Here is a 25,838-nt window from a genome sequence, read left to right as displayed (position 1 = left end):
TATATTTTTTACACAAAACCTCAGTTATGACGTGAAACTAAGGAGATACCCATAAAAATAGTTATTTATTAAAAGGGTGGACATTTTTAACCCCCCTTGGTGCACGTAGGGTAAAAAGATGAAAAGAGAGAAATTTACTATTACTTGAGGTTCCAATGTAATTTCCCTGCAACGGAAACAGTAAGAGATATCAAGAATCGATTTTCCGGAATCGACTCAGCCTCTGTCTAATGTGTTTTCTGGTATTAAATTTGGTTTTGTTATTGAATTTGCATGGTTTGGAAGCCTACCATAGTTACATATTCTGAATCAAAACTCATGTGTTATCAAGAAACATCCAAGGATTGTTTCCCTTGTTTATAATTATGTACTATTTGCTATGCTTCATAACAAAAACTCCATTTAGCTTCTTAGTGTGTGGACATGTATTGGTCCTAAAACAGCAAAATACTACTACTACTACTGCTGCTGCTGCTACTACTACTACTACTACTACTACTACTACTACTACTACTACTACTACTACTACTACTAATAATAATAATAATAATAATTATTATTATTATTATTATTATTATTATTATTATTATTATTATTATTATTATTATTATTATTATTGTGTTTTAAGCACAACTGAAACAAGCGATTACACAGAGAAGAAGTGTGTGCGTTTAAATATTTTCGGTGTGAAAGTATTAGATAATTCCCTTTATTCGTTTGTAGGAATAAAAAAGTACACGCTCGAATATATCTTCAGGATTTCAAATACTAACTCAAAGGGATATGTATTATTCTTTATTTCATTCCCTTCGTGTAACTGATGCTTGTTTTTCTCTTTTTTTGCGGTGGTTTTAAACACAACAATCCAGACATTCCGCTCCATTTCATGAAGGCAATACAGCACATAGCAGCAAGTGAACAAGCAAAGCTGGTTGTTCAAAGTGAATTTTGTATTGTACCATTGTCGAAACTACACCCAGTGCTTGGTAGTCATTTTTTGTTCTAACATAGTGATATCTGTGTTACTTTACCTTTTATTATCTAGTGCCATCCTTCCCTTTTGTCTTTCTATTTTTGCCTCACCTTTATCACCTTACACTGCAGCGCCACCTTACCTGTACTTTTCCCAATAATGGCACTCCCAATCGTCTGCCACGTCCTCACCAACTTACTACATCTCCCGATCTCACCATTAGCTCAGCTGCTTACTCTAGCTACCCCACTTGGACCGTTTCGTTCGACCCGCAATGCAGCGATAATGTATGCGACAATTACTTTTATCCTTTTATAGGAATGTAAAGTAAACGGTTAGATCAATTTCTATCATACGACATAATACAACTTCTCCTTCGTTTCAGTGAGATTTAGTATATTTAGTTCAGAGAGCCTTGAAACGTTTCCGAAATTTGAAGATTGGCTAGTATCTATGAGAGTACTACAAGTTTTAACCCAGATTCTCAGTACGTATGCCTTGAGATATGAGATAATTGGGATAATTGCAACAGTGGGTTGCAATTATAGATGATGATGAAAAGTTTATGAGTTCCGAGTACGAGTGCATTCTCGATATAGCTCGCTAGAACGGCGAATCGTAGGTATGCAGGCTCAAGTTGAAAATTGTATTGAATAGAAGATGAACTAGAGGTGAACAGGTTGGCCGCACCATTTCCAAAATGACGCAGAGGCTCTCATGTAGAGCGGAATATTTCCATTCTGTCATGTATCACACCAGCAAAGCTCGATTTCATAGTTTTGATAGTATTCTAAATTTATTCATTCGTTTTCATACTTTCGGCAACCCTGTATATGAGATATGCAATATACAATTTAAGCTACTCCAGTTTTAAGACGCATCTGTAGTAGGTCCCAAAAAGTATGAGAAAATAGTTACAAACATAAGGCCTTCAAATAATATATCTTACAAGTCATAAAGGAAAGGAAATTAATTTATTGTACATAGCATTTCGTTTTACAGGTTGCTTTGCAAGTGAAGTTTTGCCGTTTTCGCTGAAGCTAAAACTCCAAATTAACTTTGGTAAAAGAAAAGAGCTGTAGTAAAAGAAAATAAAATCTTTCCGATAATAAATGTAGCGATGGGACCAGAAAACTGTATGCTGTAGAGTAAGAAAAATGGAACGAGTAGGGAGTAAATGGGGACGAGGCTATATGTCCCCGTGACGATCGACTCGGTTGTTCAAGACTCCAAGATTAAAAGAATAACAGGCTAAAACGAATCGGTTTCAAATGAACAAAAGAGCTGCTAACTGTAAAGAAGAAGAAAACAAAAGCAAAAGTACAAGATAAAAGAATAAATAATTTAAAATACATAAGTGGAAGCCCCGTGTAACGTGGGTTCCTGTCACCACGGCATGGCGCGTACTCAGGTTGCGGATCGAGGAGAAGGCCTCTAGATATAGAGGTTAGCTACGAATATACTGAATAAGCAGTCGCGGACAGCCGACTAGAAGTGGTCTTCCTGCTTGGGAGTTTGGGTAAGGTTAAACACCTCATCCTGTAGAAAAAACGTTCAGAAATAATCACAAAAGCCTTGGACAAGGACTGATAACTTGGCACGATCTCACCCAAAGAAAATTGACATGAGATTTGGAACATGGAATATTAGAAGTTTTTATAGGGCAGGCGTGTTAAAATCCGTAACCAGTGAGTTAGATAAATACAGGAAGGACCTTGTAGGAGTTCAGGAAGATAGGTGAGAAGGAAATGGATCTGTAAATTCCTGAAATTTTACGTTGTTGTACGGAGAAGTAAATGAAAATCACCAGTTAGGAATACGGTTTCTCGTTCACAAACGAATACGGGGAAGTAAATAAAAATCACAAGTTAGGAATAGGGATTCTCGTTCACAAACAAATATTACCCGCAATTAAACGGGTTGAATTTGTTACTGACAGACTTTCTTTTATTACTCTTAAAGGGCGGTGGTGTGATATTATTGTTTCAAAAGTACATACCCCAACTGAAGATAAGGATGACGATATAAAAGACAGTTTTTACGACGAAGTGGAGCGGATATTTGACCAACTCCCGCGATACCAAATGAAAATTCTATTCGGGGATTTCGGATATTTTCAAACCAATTATAGGGTACGAAAATCTGCATAAGGAAAGTAATGGCACTAGTGTTAGACTCGTGAACTTCGAAACACCCAAAAACCTAATAGTGAAGAGTACAAATTTCCTACATCTCGACGTTTATAAATACACTTGGACATCATCAGACGGAAAAACACATAATCATATTGATCAGGTTTTAATAGATAGAAGAAGGCAATCTAACATAATTGGTGTCCGGTCGTTTAGAGGGGCTGATTGTGACACTGATCAATACCTGGTAGCAGCGATAATACGAGAGAGATTATCGTTGAATAAAGGTAATATTCAATGTCCAAAGACGGAGTGATTTCATTTAAAGAAATTAGAAGATATCCAAGTAAGAGAGGAATACCAGATAGAAGTTTCGAATATATTCCCAGCTTTAGAGGATTCGGAATGCACTAGTGTTGAAGATACCTGGATTGAAATTAGAGCTATCATTAACATTTCAGGAAAATAAAAATCGTGACAAGCGGAAAATCGTAGGAACAAACCATAGTTCAACCAGGAATGCATTAAACTAATAGAGAAGAGAAAGCAGACAAAATTACACTGGCTACAAAATCCGAATGAATGAAATAACTACACAAAATTTCGCAGATATCAGGCGAGAAACTTTCAAAACTTTAGAACAAAGAAACACGATTTGTGAAAGCTAAAATTAAGGATATTGAAGATAATACTAAAAATAAAAACATCCGGGACATGTATAAGGGGATCAGCGAATTTAAGAATGGCTATCAACCTCGTGCTTATATATTGAAGAAATCTGACGGTGCAGTTCTCACAGATACGGATAGGATCTTAAATAGACGGAAAGATTTCTTTGACGATTTGCTTAACACCCAGCCAAAAACAAGTGTGATTGGAGAAACAGATATAAACCGTAGAACCGTACATTCCAGAACCCAACCGAATAGACGTAAAGACCGCTATAAAAAATTAAAGAAACACATATCTCCGGTGTAGATGAAATTCCGACTGAGTTAATTTTAGCTATAAGCGAAAAATTGTGGAACAAGATACACAAACTCATTCTCCTTATATGGAACAACGAAGAATTGCCACAAGAGTGGAAAGAATCGATCATTGTTCCAATTCACAAGAAAGGCGACAAAAGTGAATGTAATAATTATCTCTTTTGTCAACATCTTATAAAATCCTTTCAAACATTTTATTAGCAAGATTGGCCTCATACGCAGATGAAATTATTGCAAATTATCAGTGCGGATTTAGACGAAATCGATCAACTATCGACCAATATTTACCATTCACCAAATACTAGGAAAAAATGTGGGAATAAAATACCCCGGTACATCAACTATTTAATGATTTTAGAAAGATTAGGAGACAAACATTATACAAAGTTCTTACAGAACTTGTAATACCGAGAAAGCTAATTAGATTAATTAAAATATGTTTAAATCAATCCCAAAGTAAAGTCCGGTAGGAAAAGTTTTGTCCTGGACCTTTCACGTTGAGAATGGCCTGAAACAAGGAGATGCGTTGTCTCCACTATTATTTAACTTTGTTCTGGAATACGCTATAAGGAAAATCACAGATAGCAATCAGGGAAAGAGTTTAACGGTATTCACCAGGTTATGCTGATGATGTAAATTTAATAGGGAATGACAGGAGGACAATAGAAAGAAATGCAGAGATCTTATTAAATGCTTGCAGGGACATAGGTTTAGAAGCAAGTGGAGAGAAAACTAAATACATGGAAGTGCGTCGGGACCGTAATACGGGAGATTATGTATGCGTTAAAATATTAAATAATGCTTTAGAAAAAGTGAATACTTTCAAATATTAAGGATCAGTATTAATAGAGGAAAATCATGTTCACGAAGAAATTAAATGTTGACTAAAGGCTGGGAATTCGTATTACTACTCGGTTCAAAATCTCTTGCAGTCGCCAATTCTATCGAGGAATCTGAAGCTTAAAATATACAAAACGGTAATCATACCTGTTGTTCTGTATGGTTGCGTCACATGGTTGCTAACTCTGATGAAAGAACATAGAATGAAAGTATTTGAGTACAAGAATCTGAGACGAATATCTGGACACAAGAGGAACGGGAATGGGGAATGGCGGAAACTTCATAACGAGGAACTATATAATTTATACGGTTTACACAACATTGTTAGGGTCGTCAAGTGTAGCAGGCTTAGGTGGGCGGCTCATGTAGCTAGAATAGAAGACAGTAGATAAGCTTTCAAAGTCTTGACTGGAAGACCAATCGGAAAACGACCATTAGGAAGACCTAGGCTCAGATGGGAGGACAATATTAACATGGATCTCGCCGAGATTTGAATACAAAGTAGAAACTGGATGCAATTAGCTAAGGATAGAAATCAGTGGATAGCTCTTGTGAACGCGGCATTGAACCTCCGGGTTCCATAGGCCATATAGTTAGTTAATTTGTAATTACTATATAGTCATGTTAACGTTAAGTTTCAAACCCCAATGAATAACCTTACAGTCTATCTTTTCCTAACGTTATTTAGTGGAAAAGAAAGTATTTTATGTCTTTAATTCTTCAGTATATAGTTACGTTAAAAGTATATTAGCATTATTGTCTTATAACAAACGTAAAAGTTATAAATGTTAAATAAATACGAAATAACAAATACATTGCTATATTTGGCTTTACTTCCATATTTTGTCGTTATGTTAAATTTCAATTAAATGTGAAAGACTTGGGAATAACCTACAAAACAATAATGGTATTACAATATACACTATTCCTATCAATCTTTTCAGAAGATTTTTTAGAGGTAACAGAAAGTAATATGTTCTAATAATTGCTACTATCTAAGGTATATTGCAAAATGTTACTAACGTTCTAAACATGTGACATAACTTTAGTCAACTCATTTCATGGAGCTAATACATTATACGTAGAGATGCACAGGGAGAATATGTGTACAGGCTGTGAATTGTTCACTCATTTCCGCGGCTTATTAAATTTAAAATATAAGAAAGGCAATACGATAAAAATGTTACAAAATGATTCGAATATAATACAAAACCCAATTGTAATGGCTAATAAATTAGCTGATTCGTAACAACAACTTCAACAATCGGTTAAACATGTTGTCTACCAGCATTTGCAGTAGATTCACATATATTTACCGTTGGCGTACATAATGTTCCCCATAGATTTTCCATCGGGTTTATGTCTGGGGATTTGGAAGATCCATTCGGCATTGTCATGTTGGAAGATCCATTCGAACCACCACATCGCGCGGAAAATGCAACAAATTGTCAACAAGTATTGTTTGGTACGTTGTTCACGCCATACGAGATTTAGGAAATGCAAGATTGTTTTTGTACCATAATAACCAAAGCTCCCCAAAACCATTCTCGAGTAGCCTTGCTGTCTCTTACAGACAATTTGTTCCTCCTTCCTCAGATCGTGCCAGTAGTATCGCCAGTAGTATCGGGACCATCCAAATTAAACTTCTTTTTGTCAGTGAAGATGATTTGAAGCAAATCATGCTTCTAGATTACATGTGTTTTGCCCAATTTAGCCGTCGCTCCTTATGTTGCGCGGAGACTCGTAACTAACGATGGCACTTCTTATATTAGAGAAGATTGCAGTGTTTCACAGCTCTTGATAGGATGGATTAATGTACTGGAATGTTAGGATTTCGTTCCAACTCTTTAAGGAATATTCCACAACAAGTTAGCTTTCGAACAACCTGTCTTTACTTTACGCGGCCTTAGTGATTTTTTCTTTACTCTGATCCAATACCTCATCATAAGCTTAAGACAATTGTTCAATACACAAGCACTCCGCCCAATTCGAAGTGCAATTTCATTAGCAAATACCACTTCTTTATATGCCACTAATTGCCCCCTTTCGCACTCAGACAATGCTTTGCCACGACCCATTGTGGTTCTTCTCCTCACCACCAAACTCAGATGTCTTCGCCGAAAAACCATACACTACCTTACACTTTTGTCACTCGTGTGCTATATGTATCGCTTTCGCTTCCAGCGCTCTCTCTGGTTAATAACAGCGACCTACATATATATTATTACACTGACATCTCTGCGTTCGTATCATTTTGTTCCACTTCTATTGGGATGTTTTTTATGTTCGTTTCGCCCTGTCCTCTGTACGTGTCTATTTGTACAATACATGTTTTTGCGTAACACAAATATGACACTGTTTCATTCATACTCCCTTCTATATCCCGTTTCTTTCTGAACACATAATATGACGATATCTTGCAACATTCGTTTCATTTTGCAACGCACCTTAGTTATCTGATAAGTATAGTAACATTATTGTCTTATAACAAATATATAATGTTACAACTGCTACATACAATTTAACAAATATATTGCCACACTTCGCTGTACTTCCACATTTCCCTTACCTTAAGTTTAAGTAGAAAGTTTTCGGATTAACGTACAAAATAATAATGCTATTACAATATACTCTATTCGTATCGATCGTTTTAAAACGTTATTTAGTGGTAACAGAGACTAATTTGATACTATAATTCGTTAATAAGTAATTATCTTATAGGTATAGCAACATTAATGTTTTGCAACAAATATTTAAAGTTATAGTTGGTACATAACGTATTGTGTTAACACATATATTACATCACTTAGGTGTACTTCGTTATGTTACAGTTCTGCTAAGGTAGCAAGTCCTAGTTAAATTTTAATGGATATATGTGACGTCTAACAGATTGCCATAAACGTCATATGCAACTATAACATATATATCTATTGTAACCTACCCTGTGTACTTTTAACGTGTTTCGGCAACCACTCTCAGACTTATTGCATGTGTATAGTATTATATTTGAATACGTTTTTTTTCTTTTCAGATTTTCGGAATAGCTGCGTCAATAGCATTTATTGTTCTTGTGTTTCAAATAGTAAAATGGAGTCCAGAAAAAGTTAAGGATAGTCGAATAAGTAAGTTTTATTACATGTAAATGATCCAGTGATTTAAGATAATCTTTGTTTAATCGTTTACAAGTTATTATTGTTGCCCACACAGGACAAATTATATATATATATATTCGTAATTAATTTTCATGTGAACTAATCAAGCGGCCATGCGCCTGGTTTCAACAATACCTCAAGACACATTAACCCAATTGCTTTTAGTGCTAATAATATAGCTTTGAGCAATGGATCTTATTCCATGTAAGCCCTCCGAAGAGGTATGTGGTGTAATGAAGCATAAATGCTATGAACTAACTTATAATTGATTTGATAATTATTACAATCCAACACCCTGAAGACTGACCAATACTTGAAGCTATATTTGGAAATTTAAATTAATTTCACAGTAGAATATCAAGTACATGTATGTACAGTACAGGAATAATCAAGATTTTTACTCTTCCTACTGTGAGGTATTGCAAGCAAATAAAAGTATAATTGATTTAAATATTCGACAATTTCCAAAGAATGAAATTTTCTATTCTTTCTAATAATCATTTTCAACCAATCACTCACTTTTATTGATGCAATATTTTCAAAACAATTAGTATAAGTATCTACCGAAATGTTCTATCAACATATATGCTACTTAATGCCGAATTGCAGGCACAATTTTAGTCATATTCATTTTCCATTTCATCATCACTGTATGAACTTGTAAGAGAAATTTGAATCATCTCCTGAATAATATTTATTACATAAATAAAAATTATCACGTGCGTAATAGTAAGACACATTTAAAAAAAATACAACAAAGCATTAAAAACTTTGCTATATAAAGCACAAAATTAATTTTCTTTTCAAAACATTATAACAAAGCTACAATTCCTCGTAAAACTACAGGATAGTCTCCATATTATTCACACACAAATTTTGTTTCTACGAATTTACACTCTTAGAGATATTACGCGACATTGTTTGCAGGTACTGAACAAAAATCACACTTTGTACCAGAAATGGAATTCTTAACGCAATATTAAGTAGATACAATGGAAAAATCAGCAAATTTGTATTCCAGAATCCAGCATAATAGTTTATATCTCGAATCTAACATGTCTTCCCTTTGCTTCTATAATATTGCAATAATAACTTGTGCTAGTTAAAATTACTCGTTATGGGAATTAGTAAATACAAAGAACAGATATAACTCGATCATTGTTCTAAATAAGGTACTTGTGTCAGCACCACAAAATCACCCTTACCATCATGTTGATCAAAGCCCCTGACCACTTACCGGGGCCCTAGGGGCTTTAATTACAACTACAGGTCTCACTAAATGGTTTCATCAATACGATCCCTCCCTATTCTTCCTTGGCATACCAATCACATTCTTAACGGTTGCGTACATTTACTGAAAGATATTTACGTAGTTGGGCATGTATTAATGGAAGAAAATACATATTTCGATATAAAATTCTTTGAGCAATATCAAAACACCACATCATGATATTAACATTGAGTATGAGTTCCTTTTTATGTGCATAAACCTAACATTTGCACTCGTTATTTTTTTAATGATGAAAAATATTTAACTTGATATGCTCTATGATAGTTTTAGGAGTTTTGGAGCAGAGAAATATGTCCGTATATTAGATATTTAATATTAATATAAGTAATAATAGTTGATAAAAATGGTACAAAATATGTTGCATTTAGTTTAAAATGTTAGTTCGATTCCAGAAAATGGTTCACTTTTTCCTACTATTACAAATTAATTAATGAGATTTAAGTAAAAAGGTGTGAAATGACGTAGGAATCATTTGCTACATGCAACAATATACTTTCCTGTAAGGCGTATCCATGTCATCTTTAAAAGTGTGGTACGGCTGTCTGTAGATTTAAATATACTATTAGAATTTTGAGCCGCAGATATCGAGTATATGTCATGAAAAATACTGCTCTACTGTTGATACTGTTATACATATATTAGTTCGAATTACTCGTGTCACTTTTGAAAATATGCGTGTCAGTGCGGTAGAACGTATACAAATCTGAATAGTGTGTACTAAGAACATCACAATTATACGGCTGCTGCACACATGCTCCTTTGCAGAGTTGTACGCTGCCCAAATAATGAAGAAATGAACTGTAAATTTCTATAGCTAAAGAAGTATTGAACTATCGTGGTAGGGTTAGAGTTCACTTACAAGAGAAGGTTCCACAAGTTCTCGTTGAAATCTGATTGTCACATGACACATCTTGCAGAACACCATGAAGGATGAAAATGATTCTGTGACCAGAAGACCAGGACCTACGGGATATCAAAATTCGAATATTCAAAAATATGTCGGAATCGTGTAATTTTAAAGTAAATATCTTTAAAATCATTAAAGCAATCAGAACACAAGAAAACATGACAAGAACAAAATTACATATCGAAAGCCGCTAACACTATCAATAGATGAAGCAGTTTTGCCAACACATAGAAAACACTTTCTAATAGAACCGCATACAAATTTGCTCAAATTTAAGTTGCACTATTATTACTAAACTAACAGTGGAGTATAGTGGTACACTGTTGCCCAATGTTGAACAGTGTGCTCAAAATCCACAATAAATAAATCTGATATGTGACAACAGATGATAATAAAGGAATGCATTAGAAAAAAGTAAGAGATGGCACTACACCTCAGTAGCCCGATGAATATGCAGACAACTCGCGAAGACAAAATCTTACAGGCAAGATAAGAAAAAAATTGATTTTTTTTTTATAATTTTGTAAATTGATATTCCAGGTTAGTGGAGTACTTATACAGTTTAGTGGAGTACTTTCTTCGTTTATGAGTTTCGTGTTATCTAATATATCCTTTACATCCTTCCCTACACATCATATACACAACATATGTTTTATTACAACTTCATTTCATTTACAATCGGCCGTGATAGCCGTGTGGTCTTGAAGGCTAGGCCATCGACTTGTTAGGCATCACAAAATTTCCAATACTTCATCGCAAATGGAGATTTTTGTTGTACTTTTCACCTTGCATTTCAGTGTGACCTTTCGTTTTTCTTATTGGTTCGGTTCACACTTTACGCTGTAGGTCTCATTCAATATAGCTTCGGTGATGATACAGGACGTAGAAATGACATCAGGCACTTCTGTTTTTCAAGTGCATCAATCTTTAGTAACACTTCTGACACTTGGCTATATTATAGTGTCGGCGTTATTCTGTATTTGAATTAAATCCATTATGAGATACCCTGATTCATTTATTACAATTTATTACAATATATAAGATTTCTCGATTCTACATTTTCAGCACATGTAACGCCAAGAGTGTGTAGCGCTGTACCACACATCTCACTCTTATGTTTAGCGTTAGTAGCGCATTTTAAATCTGTGAACTTTTGCATATAGTGCAATAAGAAACAAAATGCTTTTATGCTAAGTTGAAACTTTTGCCTCATCTATGATAGCACTATTTTCGTTTTTCGACAGGGCATTTTGTTTTCATTATGTTGTGTACCTTTCGTTTTCATTAGTTTAACGATTTATTTAAAATATATATAACGATCAAGATATTTATTTGTAACATACATAATTTCATTATAAATGTACGTATATATATTGGGTATTCAAATGTTGAAGTCCCGTAGGTATTATCCATCTGGTCCATAACACTTTAAATTGTGTTCATTTCCATTCCTAATGATGCTTAATCAGATGCATTATGTGACAATGAGGTTTCAGCGACAACTTCTGGGGCTTTCCATTCCATTTTCATGTTTTCGACAGCTTACAACTCCAAAACGAAGCATTTCTGTCCCGAAGTTACCTATGCTTTTGGTTTTATCTTTGCGTATAAAGTCACCTAAACGTTGTCCGTGTTGATTGGAAACACCATGTATAAATGTGTGTATCTATCTATCAATGTATATGTACATGTCATTGTTTGAGTATATGTATCATTGTTGTGATTATGTCATTTATAATACGTTTTTATACATTACAGTTACTACTAAAGCGTTATCATTGTTGGAGGATTAAGTTTCACGTTTGAGAGTATTATAGTATTTTAAATGCAACAAGTTGTACATGGTCTACAAAAATTATAATTTTGTTGACACTTTCGTAATAACGCCTTCCAAATAAGTTCTTAAGACCTTTGCTGTACAGAACATTAGACTTGCTTAGTATTTAAAGTGATTATTTTATCGCTTCTCGAAACAAGAACTTGGATTGTCTTGAAATGCCGAACTCCAAAAAAGGGAAATTAATCGTTACTCCCATCTGCTTAATATTTATATGGAAATTTGAATGCCTTGTTGTAGATAAATAATTAATCAAAAGATTGCAGTTAGCTAAATGCTTGTTTCACTTGCAGAATACAATCATAAAAGATGACCAGGAACTTAAGTAAAAATGAAGAACATATCACATTTCGGTAATAATTTTATTCAAGCGTTAGGGGGCATAGGATAACCAAAATATTAAAGCATACAACTGGAACGGTTTTAAAATCATGTATTGATATTACAGTAGTTAACACAATTGATCTGTGCATAATAATTGATTGTGGTATGAGCTTAAACCGTGTTTAGCAATGATTAATTTTAAACATAAATGTTTTATAATGTAAATAATGGGCATATTTAAGGAAAAAGTAGAAACATTTCACAGCTAAGCACTGTAACGTTAAATAAATATTTTATTTTATATCTTTAATCTATATTATTCGTAGGAAAGTCATACAGAATGATGTTTGCTCGAGCATTTCGAGTAAAACATAACATTTCCTATACAATTATTCATTATAAAAAATAAGAAGCGGTAATTAATTTGTTTCAGTATATGACACACAGAGTGTTCCAATCTTTGCTTAAGAAAATTAAGAAATATATAAGCATAAAATCTGAAAATTCGAAATATATTTAAGTGTTTCCTTGTTCAAATTGTGGGACCGAATATTTAAAAACGCCGGGACATGTGCTTCTAAACTTCTAAGTAACAATTTATAATTCACATACGAATCTTTAAAGTCAGACATATCCTTATACCCTGTACTTTATAAATAAATAATTGATTTTAGTTGAGGTTCTGCGAATTAATGTCATATTCCAGCTCGATTTCTCTTTTTGGCGCATATAATATATAAAGTGAAAATGAATGAGCTCTCTCTTAAAGTTTGATCTTTCACTTCAATGACATTTTCTAATCTGTAGCTTCCAAATCTATCGGTACATGTACCACAAAACTTTAGCTCTCTCATGCGGCTAAGTGTAGTGCGCAGAAGAAAGTAATTTGTGGGGATATTTGAATCTAATCGCTTAACATTTCGTTATTTTATAAGACTGCAGTTCCATATCAATGGTCATTTTACTCTTTAAAATAAATAAAACTTATGTACTAAATAGTTGGAGAGATCAATTGGGACTAATTTATAGGAATATTTATTGAATGTCTATGATTTGCGTGGTACATATTTTAGAAAGAATATTATCCAATAAATTCTTAGGGATGGACCTAAACATTACTATAACAATGATGCATATTTAATTTATATTTAGAAACTAAAATTGATAAATAATACAAATATTAGAATCATAATAGAATATCTTTGATCGAACATATGTGTTCACCAATTAAATAAAATTGTTAAAATATTTTAAGTATTATGAAAAATGAGAAGTAATTGATTAAAATGGCGTTTTTATTATAATTGGGTTTTTCTCTTCTATTATATGTAACGTGTTATGCAAAAATGAACTAAGCGTCAAACTTTGAAAATCCACGTAAATGCGACGATTGGTTCCTGATAAGCATTAGAACGTTTTTCACAATCGAAAAGAGAGGAAAACTAAAACCTTTCCAAAAAGAAGGACATAATTTCACTTTTGATTACGGCTACATTAATGCTGGACATCAACCTTTATACGTAATTTTCTTAAAAGTATGAAAGTGACGCTTACTTCGTTTTCGCATGACACGGTACATATATCTTATATATAGATTTAAGGAAACCTAATTGTGTAATTGTATTTCTCTCTATTAAAATTAATTCCCGCATCTGATATATCTGTTGCGAATGGAAAGGTGTCCAGTCACGTTTCCCAGAATAGCATGGAAGATTTAACACTTCGACAAAGTTTGTCATATTCTGAAATAATAAACTTATAAATAAATGAAAAGTAATCACTATTATTTAAATGTATGTTTCCCACTCGGTACTGATTTTTCTTGAAAATCATTGAATACAAGATGAAAGCACTGACATGCTACGTTTCGAATGCAGATACGTCGTTCCTATTCATTTGAAAAAAAAATGATACCACGACTATGGTATCCAACGCTAATGTATTTTCGATGTGTACTATCATGTTCATTTGGGTTGTGCTGTATTTGTATTAGAGGTTTCCAAACTTTGAACTTTTATAATTCTATTACATCCTTAGATTACAACACTGAATAATAAACGTGGCATTTTAAAAAATCGTTCTGTAAGTTGATTTTAAATATGCAATAAACTGACGTAGTGCAATTAAAATATACATTATATTGTTTTCGCAACATTGGTCATCCGGTGATGTTACAGAATACCTAGAATGTCGTAACCCTCTGGATTGTTTCTTGGCGTAAAATTTCGCTTCTCTACCTTTACAATTTCTGAGATATTTACCACTATCTTTATAAATGAACTTCCATGTATATAATGGGTCCATAGAGCTATTCGAAAGATTAATAGAAACTGTGTTACTACCTCTAAAAGTAATTACGCGTTTTGTTCTTCATGTAAGAATTATTGAAGAATTAGTGGAAATACACATAGTAACGGAAAAAGGTTGGAATAAAAAAAATCTCTAGAATAGTCTCTATACCATTTAAATAGTGCATAAGTGACATATTAACTCGTCATTCAATCATGCAAAGTAATCGCTTTCGAGTACATTTATCGAAGTTCTTTTTTTGAATTGTCATTGTAAATTTACATACATTTATTATTTATATTTTCGCTTACCGACTATTCTGTGTGTTATACGTTTCTCAATCATCAAAATCATGTCATAGCTAATTGTTGATTTAATACCATATTCATGATTTTAATTGTCGGCCATGCTTCAGTTACACTAGAAGGACGGCATGGGTCAAAATGACTAATTTCATTTTTCAAATCGAATATACTTTAACTGTTTTTCATTCGGCCCCTCCCACCTTGCCTGACTTTATCACATATTTTTTCAGTATATTATATGTGCATTTTAAAAACATTTGAACGATTAGTTCTCGAGATATTACTATATATAGAGGAAGTTCGGGTATTATGGAATAGGCGGAAAATATAGAATACGTCATTATCGCGCCTCTGGTGTTGCTTCCAAGCAAAGAGCAAAGTAACTACTATCTCACGTTCCCTTGATGTTCTGCAGTCAGTCTCTTTGTGATTGTGACATTCGTCGTGTTGGTAGACGTGAAAATCTGATTCCTTATTCGTGAAAACTTTTACAGGTAAATGTTCTACAACCTGTATTTTCATATAGAAATATAATATAACAACAGTTCTTTGTTTACAGTGACGTTGATTGTACAGAGTGATAGTTTGATAAGTGTCATTATCCTAGACGCCCCCGAATGCGTTTAACAGCTCCTTCGTTTGCAAGATGGCGTGGAGGACATTATGGAATACCCACAGAAAAGCATGGTATTCCCTATTCCGTATGGCATTCCGATTACAAAAATATTTATCGGATATCTGGCAATTAAACATACATTTATAATGACAAAAATGCTAAGTGTGTTTTTTGTTACAACAAATTTTCTGATGATACAATGGGTGAGCATTGGGCTCCTCCCACCTTGCCTGACTTTATCACATATTTTTTCAATATATTATATTTGCATTTTAAAAACAGTGTTAATCATGTTTAATGTGAGCACATGACGACTGTCCCGATCCAGAAGCAGAGTATTATATTTTTGACTTGCAAGTAATCACATTGAAATATGTTGTCACTGTATAAATTGTATGTTCAACAGAAAACTCATTTCTTTTTTATATGGCATTTGTATTCCATATTACCCAACTACATCATATTACCCTCCAAAGTGGATTATTTACCAATTTAAATTTTACCCACCCCTGTAACGAAATCTCCTTATCAAGATACCCATAAGTAAAGTCAGATATGTAAGGATTATATTTGTTTTCCTTTTTGTTTCAATGTGCAATTATTAACTGAGTTACAAACGAAAAAAAAATGGTATTCCATAATACCCGAACGTCCTCTACCTACAATACAGTGAGAGTCATTTTGACTTATAAGTTTTAGAATATGAAGTTTTGATTAAAATTTTCAATTATTCGTACTAGGTTTAGTAGTGTAAAGCTTTTATAGGAGCAACATCTATTTACTATTATTATTATTATTATTATTATTATTATTATTATTATTATTATTATTATTATTATTATTATCTGACAAAGAACGGAACATTGCTAGTTATAATTTTTGAAGTTTGTCATATCTTGAACTCTCTATGCTACATGGATACGTAGGCACAAATACGAATACTTTTTGGTATATACAAAGGCACCGACTCTGGGGGGGAGCAGTGGACCCGGCCCCTCAAAACTCATGTGGGCTCCCATATTGTATTTATGAATATACAATATTTGGTATAATTTGAATGCAATTTGTCTTAAAATCCGCATTTATATACCTTTTGTATCTGAATGTGTCCCCAAATTTACAGAGAAATCGGCGCTCTTGGGGATATATGCAATATATGAATTCTGAGTGCTGACATAGTAAATAATATTTTTGTAAATCTGACACACATTTCGAAAGGTCACTTTCTTTATTTGTAGGCCTTTTTGATTTCAAAATACATTCATTATTTTCATAAAATTGTTACTGTTATTATGCAGCCCAACCTGACAAGTATGGAAAACTGACCTTTTTTGAGAAAAGCTGCTGCGCAAATTAAGGTCAGTGTTTCTGTTTCCATTATCAAACATTCTGTATTTCCTGTGAGAAGTTGTATCGAGATAATGGCTCAAGAATTGTTGCGTACTGAAGAAGATATACTGCAGAAGATATACCTAATATGGAGATTGCTCCGAATGGGACTAAATGGGAAATTAGGCTCATCTTCACCAGCACCACGCAGACGAGTATCTCAAAATATTCTACGAATAGCAAGAGGTTGCACACTGTATGCTCTTAAAAATTTATTGAAAACTCACTTTTTAGTGCTTTCAGTTTGATTGTAAATCATCAGTTCTGAAACGCACATTAGAAAATAAAAAAAATTTAAACAAAAATGCAGTTGCACAGAATAGAATATTAGCTTCAGGTCCTTTAATTCGGGATAATTGTTCAGAATAGGAATCTAGCTCAGCTAAATCGGGGAGAATTATTTTTAGTATTATTATTTTAAAAATGACGTGAATTTATATCACATCGAAAAAGTAAATAATTACTCATCTAAAGTTCAAAATGTCAAATACAAATGTGCTAACTAAGGTTTATATAGTGATTAATTATATAAGAAAAGAAGGTAATTCTTACTGTATGATTTATATATGGTCAAATAGAGTTGAATACAAAAATCTAAGCAAGTGACTTTTCGATACAACTGATAGGAATAGAATTACAACAATCTTCAAAATAGATACAAAAATATGAACGTTAAATATATATATTTAAAGAACTTACCAATTTACTGTATAAATTGAATAATAGGAGATCTTCCAAAATTCAATAACGAAATACACCACCTTAAATGACCGATTATCACATGTTGATCACAATCAAAATGGTCACTAGTAATGAAACTTACTTCCAAATCCTTTTTCTTACTCAAACACACTTCACGATAAAAAAAATATATATTAACTTCATATTGGGATTTGCTCTATATAACAATTCTGGTAATAACTTCACGATTAATTATACTTGGAATTTTCAAACATTGTAAAGACATTTTCTCCGCCGATTCTTACTTCACTTATTAGGTGATGTTGCACCTTAGCAATTTCGAACTATTATATCTAGTCCAACCCCGAGCTTTCAAACGTAGAACGAGTAGTTCCAAAAATGACCGTTGGCGCTGACAATCAAGCATACGGAGAACCATACTAAGCTTCCTCTAGACAGTAGCTGAAAGCACTACAGGGTAGGAAACTAAACCAAATTATACGGACTCTCGAGAGACCTTTCCTTTTTTTTTACTACGGAATAGAGATTTAAATCTCTAATCGTTACAGTTCCTGACTGTGATAAAACGGTGTACTGAGGCTAAGGCTCGAGACGAAATTAGCAATTGGACATTTTGTAAACGAGACTGTTATCATTTTCTGCACTGTTACAGGCTAGAGGTGTTTTGGGCTTACGAAACATTAAATAAAGAACTGTTAGTATAGACAGCGGGATCCAGAAATTTGTCAAAAGACAATGTCCTGAAATAAAATGCTCAAAATTATAAAATTATTGTGGTTCAATATCAGGGCTGAAAGGCGTGCAATACTTCTAAAAAATAAAATTGTATTGTCCTATACTCCATTTGGGATTTATTATAGATATTTTATAAAACTTCCTAAGTGTCACGTGTGATGAAATGTTTTACCCGACAAAATACAGGTGTTGCTTCATAGAAAACATGGCAGGAAGCCCTGATAAATTTAGATGAAAGTACTATTACTTGACGATGCTAAAGATAACTATTGCCCCAATGGTTTTCCTTACCTTCGAAAAGATGAGACACGGCCCCAGGGCTTTCGCTTTCGGAATATGTTTTTTGCGCCTCATTGAACCATGTAAGGATAAAGGTCTAAATGTAACATGCGATAATTATTTTACGTTCGTGTCTCTTGCCGAAACATTGACCAAAGAAGGCAGTATCGTGGGAAAAGTGAGAAAATTTCGCAGAGACCTACCAAGGTCTACCAAAACAGACGTATGAAGACGAAGTTTTGCAGCACAATGGTGTACAAATTCAATTAGGTCATACTCTCACAACGTAAAGAGAATAATCATGTGTTAGTGCTTAGTACTCTGCATTCAGATAATTTTGACTCATTTATGTAGTAGTAACTTATTCATGTTACTAACCACAACTCGTTAAAATAAACCTCAGAAGTATTGTGCATTTGCGTTGCTAATAGTGGTAGTAGTATAGAAATAGTATTGTACCAGAAGCAGTAACATTAATAGTATTAGCAGCAGTACTGAAAGTACTGTTAGTAAATAAACACGTTGCATACTATCATTATTTACCAAAAAATTAACGTTTTGTTTCGCGAGTCATTTTGACTCTTACCGTCTTTCTAGGTATAATAAAATCTTCGTCCTCCTAGTGTTAACAATGCTATGTAAAGACTATATTTTCGTGTGTTCCTGTAACATTGTGAAATATCAGCAAACAATAATCAAACTGTTTAAATACAATCATTAGATTGCCCAAGATTTTAATCTATTTTTTCAAGTCGCCTTTACATATTCATATTATATATCACTAACTTTTGTATTTTAAAGCTAGTTGATGATTTTGACGGTAAATGTTTTCTTTTATAATGGCATTATAATTATTAACATAATCTATTGAATAAACAATTTATTTTATTACAACTTTAAATTGTCCGTTAATGGAAGAGATGTATTGTGTACAAACAATTTGTTATTTTCTAAAATTTGACGATAATTTTTCTAAACTTGAAATCGCAGGTCTAAATGAATCTATTCATTATAATTTGATACTTCTCACATTTTAAATATGATTTATATATTGTTTTTCATTTTTAGTTATTACAATTACTTTTCTTGATATATCCCAACTGTTTTGTGAATAAATGCGTGAATAATGTCCGGTGAAGCATTATGTGCGGAACTCATTTCGAAATTTTAAATTTTAATTATATTTATTACAAATACGCACTACAAATATTCCTCTTATATGACTGTAGTTTCTGTTTTGTTTTCTGTCACATGTTCCTTTTCAAATTGACCAAATTTCGGATTTATTAAAACTGTGTTTTCTTTCGGTCAGAAATTAATCATTCTGTTCATGATATAAGATTCACATTCTTATCACCGATATTATAATTAATCCTTTTTTCTTGCATATGTTGTACAAACATTTTAGCATGCATCCATTCCTCTTAATACTTCTGTTTTAATTTTGTTTACATTATTTTATGGTATAAAAATAAAGTTTTAATTGCTTCCTTTTATGCATATCTTTGTTTATTACTTATTTTCTGTATAATATGCTTACAACGCGTAAGCGAATGTAATAAACATTCAAAAACATTATTTGTTTAATGCATACAAATTTATCGGTGTCTGTCTAGTCTTAAGGCCAGAATTATTATTTTCCCAGATCTGAACAGATATGCCCAATTAGTTATAACAATAGCACCTCTGATTTATAACCAAAACAGAAACATACGAAACCAGACAAAATTATAAACCCACTAATTACATTTACTCTACTTACGAATTACATTCAACATATACTTTCATATACCATACTCCCAATAGTGCTAACTACCAATTATATATTAGTATATATTTTTAGTATGTCAGATCACTTCATTCCATAAATATTTTACTATACTTTCCTTCTTAAGTTTTTTAAATATTTTCTAACATACATCTTCCATTCTGGTGACAATCTAGAAAATCAGTTAAGTAAAAAATACATTACTTTGATTCAGGAATAGAAGAATATTACATATAGCAATTTATCATTAGGTTATTTAAAAAAAACAAAAACAAGATGTGCAACACACATTTATCAACAATGCAGATTTCCAGGACTGGAATACAAAAAACAAAAGTTGAGAAACGAACACATTAAAAATATTAAACTTACAACTTTTCATCACAGATACACTCTTCACATTATTTCTGTGCAAATATAAACAGTAATAAATTTCACGAATTATGTTGTGTTTACAATTTGTAGCAATTGTATAGACTAACTTTATTTTCCTAAATATCCCTTCGATAACGGCAAATCTTAATGATACATGTTTCTTTCTCACATCTCTATCGTTATTAACAGCCATAACCTGAATAGAGTTTGGATCCAAGAATTTTGCGATTTTATACTACCCCTAAAATCTTGGACACAATGATTTCGTTATCTTGTCTGACAATGAAGATGTAAATACAGCTTTCAAAAGAACCTTGTCAAAAATGTGGTATGTGATAAGTAAACTTTCTTGTTTTCAAAATAATTCTCTTACCTTGCCAAAAACGTATCATATTCTGAATAGTATTAACCCAATTATTTTTATTCTTTGGATGTATATTAATTTCTTGAATATTCTTTTTAACATCCAAGGACTTGCTTACATTATACTCTTAAATCAACCCAAAAGGATAATATTTTAATTCTGAATGAATAGTTTGTTGATGAAAACTCGATTTCTTAAAGTCCACGATCCCATTGAGTTTGGTTATCCTAAATCTAGATTTCAAAACTATCCTTCACAATAATAATGTATCTTTCCGTCTGATTCTTAACACTCTGATAACTCTATATACACAAAGTATATTTTCAACACCTTACCCGTACAAAAATTCTTTGAATTTAAAATAATCATACACACTATGATTGTCATGTGCTAAGCAAAATGGAAAATCGTGCCTACACATAAATTTATGCAATTTATTTAGTATTTTTTGACTAGTTGAAGTTCAAAGTGGGACCGAAAGTACTCTTTTAAATAACGAATCTACCACTATTAGACAATATCTTCCGGATCTTGATTCACAAGTTTGACCTACTGCATCAGTGTACTAGTTTCCGTTTACCATAATCTCAAATTGAGATACGAATAGAACCATTGTTTTTTGTTGTCGCAGATAGATTTCTGACAGATATCACAACTGGAGACGTACTCCTTAATATTATTTATTAATCCATTCCATGTGCGTGCTGATGACACACGACCTACAGCTTTAGAGATTCCCTGGCGACTACTGTATTTAATATTACAATGAAAGTATTCCACAATTTATTTAGACAAATACTTAGGTAGAAATATTTTATAAGGATTTCTTACTGCTCGATTCTTTCTACATAGGATTGCTTTTACTAGCTCGTAGCCATGAACTATTTTTTTATCTTTCAGAAGTACAATTACACCTGATTCTTCAGGTTCCGTAGTCTGATAATTTTTTATGGAAGCATTAGCGAACAGCATTTTTCCTTTTTTTAATAAAAAAAATGTTACCTTCTGTTGCAATGTTGAATTCAAATCTATCTGTTCTCAATTCTCGTTTTGTAACCTTGAAAAAAAAATCTGAAGGTTTATTCATATTACATGTCAAAGTTTTAGTGCCATAATAAGCTACCATATTTTTTTCTTCTTCGTAAATTTTTATTGCTTATGCCAGACCCTTTCATCGACTCTCAGTTCAAATTTCGAATGCAAATAAGTTTCAAATCATTCTATCATTTTGATCGCCACAATAAATTTAAGTAAATATATCCACTTCTTCACATCATAAAAGCGTAGTTTCTGCTAAACAATGAAACAGGCTTTAGGTTACCTAACACATCATTTTGTTCGATACGTCCTGTAAAACTTTCTTTAATGTGCTTTCGCTGTTATCTATGATTTTAGCAATTAAATCTGGGTATTTTAATACCCCATGTGATTCAAATACCTCTTCAATTATACCTAATGCCTGTTGTTGTTCGTCAGACCATTTAAATTCAAATTTGAGAGATCACATAGCAGTAATAGGGCCAATTACTTCATGAAAATCCGGTATAAATTTACCGTAAGCACAAATTTATCAATCTCTTAGAATTTTCGGGACAGTTAATTTCCTTATTAGTTCAATCCGTGAAGGTTACATCTATAATTTTTCTTCTTCAATTATATGACCTAAATATGAAACAATTTTTTCTGAAAGAGTACCAATTTATTAATTGATAAAGTTATTCCATGATCCCTTAATTTACTCAACACTTTTTCTAATAATATTTATGACCTTCGATATCACAGATTTATGAAATTATATTTTCGAAATATGAATCTAATCCTTCGTCTTTCAAAGTATAAAATTTCATTCATAGTTTTTGGAAGCATAAAATATCCCCTGACAAACCCAAAGGTAAATACTTAAATTCAAATAGTCCATTCAAATAGTACCGTAAATTTCCATGACTCCGGCGACAGTTTGGTATACAACTAAGCTCTTACGACGTCGCAAACTAAAAAACAAATATTCCCCCAAAATGTTCAGATAAAATATACTCTATCTTTGGTGTATATTGATAGATTAATTAATTAATTTGTTCACTGAGGTTCTTTAATCACCAGATTTATTTTGCACTAAAACTTGAAAAAGCCCATTTACTATCAGTATGTTGTATACTATATTACATTAACAAATAATAGAAATGGATCGCAAATATTTTGATCAGCTGTAGAAAATGGATAGGCATTTTTAGTATCGGATTTTCATAATTTGCTCTAATTTTGTAGTTATAATCTTTTATCTCCACTGCTTTATCAGTAAACACGTCTGGTTAATCATAAATTAAAGAATCAGCATAACGTTGCAATGTAGAGCAAGCTTAGCTAAGTATCAGAATGAGATGTCTCATCTGTACATAGTATGAAAATACTCTAACTTAGTACAATTGGGAACAATTAAACTTGTTGAACTGATTCGACTTTGTCTCCGACTTCGAATTCGCTTGTCTCCTCGTATGTTGCATACTACACCGAATCTCTACAAAATAAATGTCTAGAGTAACATTATTATTATCACTAATAGACGAATTTAATGTATGCATAATTAGAATGGTCATTCGTTTTTGAAGCAAAGTTAGTTTATTAAGACATCTCCGCCTGTATAGCTCTTAGATCTTTTATTTCCAAAATAAAAAAACAGGATTTAAATTGTGCACCATAAATATTTTCACTTCATAAACGTTAGTATGAAATTTCTTAAAGAAATACACACACGGTTTTAATGTAATCACTTTCTTGTCTACACCTCTTCCGGTAAACTATTAAAGTAGAGGTCTTATAGGGTTGTTTAGTGTTTTGTTCTGCCTTTCGATTTGTGCTTTACAAACAAATGACACAGAACTACAAGTTTTTGTTCCTTCCTAATGACTTCTTCCTAAAAAATAATTAAGCCAAACGCTGCAAGCAGTCTATAATCCTTCTTAGTATGTAATGATTTCGTAATGTTTATTTTTGCTACATTGTTTTTCTTTGAGAAAGTTTGGTTAAAGCGAACTTCAGGCTGGACTTCATCCCGTATACCAGATATAGTATTTACATTCCGTTGCCTATCCGCCCACTGTGTAGATGAATTGCTCCTTTCCTGCACTTGGGAACACTGAGCCTAACGATGATCCCCATTACACATAAAACAAGTTTTTCATTTTTTGTATAACACTAACGTTTTGTATCAACGAATTATAAACCCACAAATTTCGTACATGAATGCCATATTTACGTACTTCTTTTAATAGTTAATGTAAATCAACTGGCATATTACATTTAAATAATCCCTATTTTATCTGGGGATTCATTCCATTTATAACAGTGTTAAATATTAACACAGAACTATATTGTGCATTATACACTTCATAACAACCTATTGTATCAGTCACATAAGTCATGGTATTTCTACGTTGAAATCGTTGAGCGTTGAAATCGCTCAATGTAACGGCCTTTTGTTTTTTGTTCCTAATGGAGATATAAACCTATTTAATAGCAATGTACAAATTTCTAACCAATCGTGTTTTCACAGTTGTAGTTTTTGCAGCTTCTTTTATAATATCCATTTAGCCATTCTTAAGATTGCTGTTAAAATAGTCCCCTAGGATGCATGTGTAATTTTATGATTCTATGTACTCCAAGTAAACGTAAAAGTAGTTAGATATTATTTTGTCCATTACATACCGGAATATTATTTAGTTTAGTAGAAAAATACTAGCAGCAGCATTTACAGTTAACTTATCAAATCAAGTATTGGAAGGCTAAAACGGATGTTTTCCTAAACCTCTTTCGCTTTTATTTTTAATTCCACAAACCTGTAGCTTATCCGAAGAGTGATATTGTAACTGTGTTGTTAAGTATCTCTAAACTTTCCTACCTTCATGATCTATATCAGCACTTACACTAGCAGCTCTTGGTGGGTTCAAGAATGAACACCTGCTCGTAAGGGAAAGAGTGCTCCATGTTAAATGTAGGCTTTCGTTATTTTCCCTACATAATGGCTCTCTGGCCCAGGAGATGTCATCTGTAAATACCATATCGTAAGACAGATTTCATGGTCGTATGTAAACACCACGATCACCATTCTAAAATCCATTCAAAACTAAGTGATTTCTAGACTTGCTAATATTAGTCAAACTCATCTTTATGGGAATTAAGTACAGAAAAACACCGTGTACCTTTTAATACCATTTCTACCAAATCCTATGCTATTCAGCAACTAAGGTGAATTATAATTCAGGTTTATTGTGTAAATTTCTGTCCATATCAACATATAGTCAATCTGGTTTTCACAGAGTATTAGCGATAATAAATTTCCTTTCACTCGTCAAGCTTAAACTTACAATAAAGACAAGGTTATCCATTAGGAACTCATTACAACATATCTCACAATACATGCTATTAAACCACAAGCTAATGAAAAAGTGTGCATGATATAGTGGTATTCCGTTTGGAAATGTATACACTAAATTAACCAAATTAAAAAAAAAACTATTTTTTTTCTATAAGTCTGCAATAGGCATGTGAGGAAATTGAATTCAACCAATACCCAA

The 25,838-nt window shown here is 32.6% G+C and overlaps 1 protein-coding gene across 2 annotated transcripts in view; it reads left to right on the top strand.

Moving 5' to 3' along the window:
• LOC145683270 (uncharacterized) overlaps window positions 1-25,838 on the top strand; it is a 168,890-nt gene that overhangs the window by 90,410 nt on the left and 52,642 nt on the right. For both annotated transcript variants that reach the window (XR_014130993.1, XM_081754636.1), the window contains exon 3: window positions 7,966-8,056. Coding sequence is in view for 1 of the 2 variants with exons in the window: in XM_081754636.1 (XP_081610762.1) it covers window positions 7,966-8,056 (91 nt within the window). In the remaining variant the exon portion in view is untranslated. The remainder of the gene's footprint in view (window positions 1-7,965; window positions 8,057-25,838) is intronic.

The sequence above is a fragment of the Thermobia domestica genome, chromosome 4 (assembly GCF_964235325.1).
Source record: "Thermobia domestica chromosome 4, izTheDome1.hap1.1, whole genome shotgun sequence".
In the NCBI taxonomy this organism is placed as follows: domain Eukaryota; kingdom Metazoa; phylum Arthropoda; class Insecta; order Zygentoma; family Lepismatidae; genus Thermobia; species Thermobia domestica.
Note: the sequence above shows the minus strand (reverse complement) of the source record. Positions and strands in the feature narration are given on the sequence as shown.